The sequence below is a fragment of the Nannochloropsis gaditana genome, assembly GCF_000240725.1.
Source record: "Nannochloropsis gaditana CCMP526 unplaced genomic scaffold scaffold149, whole genome shotgun sequence".
Classification (NCBI taxonomy): Eukaryota; class Eustigmatophyceae; order Eustigmatales; family Monodopsidaceae; genus Microchloropsis; species Microchloropsis gaditana.
Window position 1 is genome coordinate 23,221 of NW_005803804.1, and position 3,248 is coordinate 26,468.

The 3,248-nt window shown below is 50.8% G+C and overlaps 1 protein-coding gene across 1 annotated transcript; it reads left to right on the top strand.

The window, feature by feature from the left end:
• Nucleotides 1-38: 38 nt before the first annotated feature.
• On the top strand, nucleotides 39-329 carry NGA_0644900 (uncharacterized protein; the record flags this gene model as incomplete). Its single annotated transcript, XM_005855634.1, has 1 exon — nucleotides 39-329. One exon carries the CDS (start codon nucleotides 39-41, stop codon nucleotides 327-329), a length of 291 nt encoding a protein of 96 aa, XP_005855696.1.
• Between the last annotated feature and the right edge of the window lie 2,919 nt (nucleotides 330-3,248).

Below are 3,248 nucleotides of genomic sequence, written 5' to 3' on the forward strand. Positions count from 1 at the left end.
ACTCAGGCTCCGGCGTTGGCTCGGCGGCCAACGCAGGTATGGGGCTCATCTTGGGGTATGTCGGAGGGAGCCACATTCCCGCCGATAAGAAGGCCTCCCACGCGGAGATGCTCATGTCGGGAGGCAAGAGCGAGGACGGTCGAGGTGCGTTGCTTGTGGTGGAGGAATTCCGCAACCTCGCCTCTTTGATCCGAGTATACAAGCAGGATCAGGAGACAGAAAATGGGGGAAAGGGAAAAGCTGGGTCGTACAGCTTCTCGGACGATGTGATCCAAAAGTTGCAAGGGCGGGTTTGGCTGCCGGGTGGAAAGGTGGTGGTCAAGAATTAGGGCTGGATGGAAAGGAATGAGGGAGAAAAGATGACAAATGTCGGAATGTTGTCGACTGTTTCCCCATATTAAGGACGACATAGGATTTTAAAATTTTCAAATTGTGATGTTGTTTCTTTGACTATCCTAGTGAGGCAGATTGAGCTTTTTTCTTCAAGAAAATGTGACTGCAAAAGCAGTTGAAAAAGGCCCACACAGCAAGTAGGATAGAATTGAAAGATTAGCTCGAGGTGTCGAAGATGGTACCCCAAAAAAACATCTGAAAGGTTGCGCAAGGAATGATAAAATTAGGGACGTGGGACATGGAAATGATGCTATCTGCGAAACTTTCTTAAACTTTCTTTGATTAGCCAAGGTCCTTTATTTCAATCTTGATTTGAAAATAGTTCAGGGACAGGATTGTATAATCCAGAAAGCACTTAAAATTGCAACTCTCGAGGTTGCTGCGCACCTCGAACCTAGATTTTGTTATCCGATGTGGCTATTGAAACTTTCGCTCATCAAAGTCATCAACTTCAAGATTGCACAGTCGTTGAACGACAAAAATGCAGCGTTGTTAGAGGCCTGAGCTCGTTTTAGATAGAAGACGGGAAAGTAGTTCGAAAACCGTTATGGAGCGAGCACAGGTGACGCCATGCTTGCGTTCGTAGGGGAACTGGCTTGTGACTTACTTCTTTCAAGCAAAAAACTGATTTCAGGACCCCGTGGGGGATGCAATAAGATATAGTTTCAAAGATAGGTGCTTTTACATCTGAATTTTCCATTCGAAAGTGGATGGAATAGAAATAAGTCTTGTATGCATGCCCCCGTTCGAGGTAACTGGGGCCTCGTGAAATGGGCCGAAAAGACTGGATGCAGTTGACCACAAAGGATGTACGGGGCAAGAGGCAGTGTCCTATGTACGTGCGTCTATGGTATCAGAAAAGACAGAACGGAAATTTAGTTGCCTTCTATCATGTCGACGCTGTACGCTGAAGCCAGTCCGTCGAAAGAGTGGGTGCTCTCTAATCAAATGCGCGCTTCTCCAAGGATACTATTCTTCTTGCCCAGCCAAACGGATTTCACGACGCAATCCTCACTTAAACACTATTTAAATTCTAGCTTGTCATAGACTTTATAACTCTCGCACGTAGCGCGGATTTTGGCGTCACCCAGCGCCATGGGGCGGTAAGTGTGGGCTCTCATCGACATGCGCTTCTCCCAGCCCGTGTTTCCTGCTTCCCTCCTTTTCTGTAGCGCTCTTTACTGAGTTTGGAGATAATACCACTTTTTCCAGGATATCCAATAATATGTTCATTTGCTGACTCCTTTCCTGGTAATTGTTCTGTTCTTTTGCGGCATTCACGCTAAATTTTCTGCCATACTTTTACCCTACAGCCTCCTGCTCCTCGTCCGCCACCTCTTCCCCTCTGTACTCCTCTTCCTCAGGCCCACCGCCCCTGCCGACGCCAATCCCCCTCCTTCCCTCCGTCGTGCAAAACCCGCATCAGTCAGCCTGGCGACAGATATTGTGTCCTGGTGGTGGAATGATCCGCTTCCGCCTCCTCCCGAATACAAAGGGGATCCCTTCCTCACCTTGGGGGAGAGGTTTGGACGCCCAGCCCGGGTCGTTCTGCCCAACACGTACAACGAGACACGCAGACTTTACCCGCTGGTCTTAGTCCTGCATGGGTGGAAGAGCAATGGTGGGTGGAACGTCGGAGGAGGATGGGGAGGACGGGCAAGGGAGAGCTTTGGACAGTGGAGAAGGATGGGGAAGACGGGCAAGGGAGAGCTTTGGACAGCGTCGGTAGATGACGCTTGGGCTTATGAATAGTGACCTCGTGCAGCATTTCCAATGCTTGTTTAATACCACCATTTATATTTTCCACTCTCCATGATCCTCACATGGTTCCTTTCCCCTCTGCGTGACAGGCGACTACCACGATTTCTACTTGGGTGTGAGCGCCCGGGCTTCGGATCCTCTTCTGGGAGGGTTCATCGCCGTCATTCCTAACGGCACCTGGGATGCCGTGCGGCAGGTAGGAGGCTAGGGGAATACTCGGAGAGGCAAAGGGAAAGGGGGTGTCGTGGACTCCTTGGGACTACTCCCTTAGAGTCTAGCCATGCCATCTCGGGGTATCGATGCCAGCGACGGCTTGTCCTTACATAGGCAGGTATTTATTAATTCATCTCGATAATTTATGTAATTTTTCTTCCCTTTCCCATTTTTCTCCAATGATTTTTCTTCCGTTCTCCTGTCAGAGCCGGTTCTGGAACGCAGGCACGTGTTGTGATTATTCTCGGAGCAACGTGGACGACGAGAAGTATTTGACGGGGTACGGCAAGCCCTCTCTTCCCCTTTCTTCGATCTCGCCCACCCTCTTGCCCTCCCTCATCCCTTCCCGCCATCGTTCTTTCCTTCATCTCTGTTTTGCTCATTCCTGCTTCTATTCTTAATTCCTGCTTTCTCTGTTCACCTTCAATCCCATTGCCTTCCCTCCCCCTCTCCCTTCTCCTCTCCTTGACCTGTCTTGCTACGTCCCTCCTAAAACACCTGGCTCCAGGGCTCATATCCTTCCCTGTTCCCCCTCGTTCCTCCCCTCTCCGCTTCCCTCGCTCTCTCCCGCTCTCCTCGCGTCGCGTGCCGAAGGCTGATGGATGAGGCACACAGCAAATACCGCGTCGACTCGGAAAATGCTTACGTCGTAGGCCATTCCAACGGCGGCTTGATGGCCCAGGTAGTACCCCTCCCTCCCTCCCTCCCTCACTCCATTCCTTTCCCCTATTCAACCTACCTGCCTGTCATCGATCATATCATCCTTCCCGCCGCCCCTACTGCTGTCCGCCCACTGTTCCTCCTCTCTTATGCTTACATCTTCGGCCTATTAGCGGGTACGATGCCCTCCAATACGAACTTATGCCCCTCCCTCCCTCCGT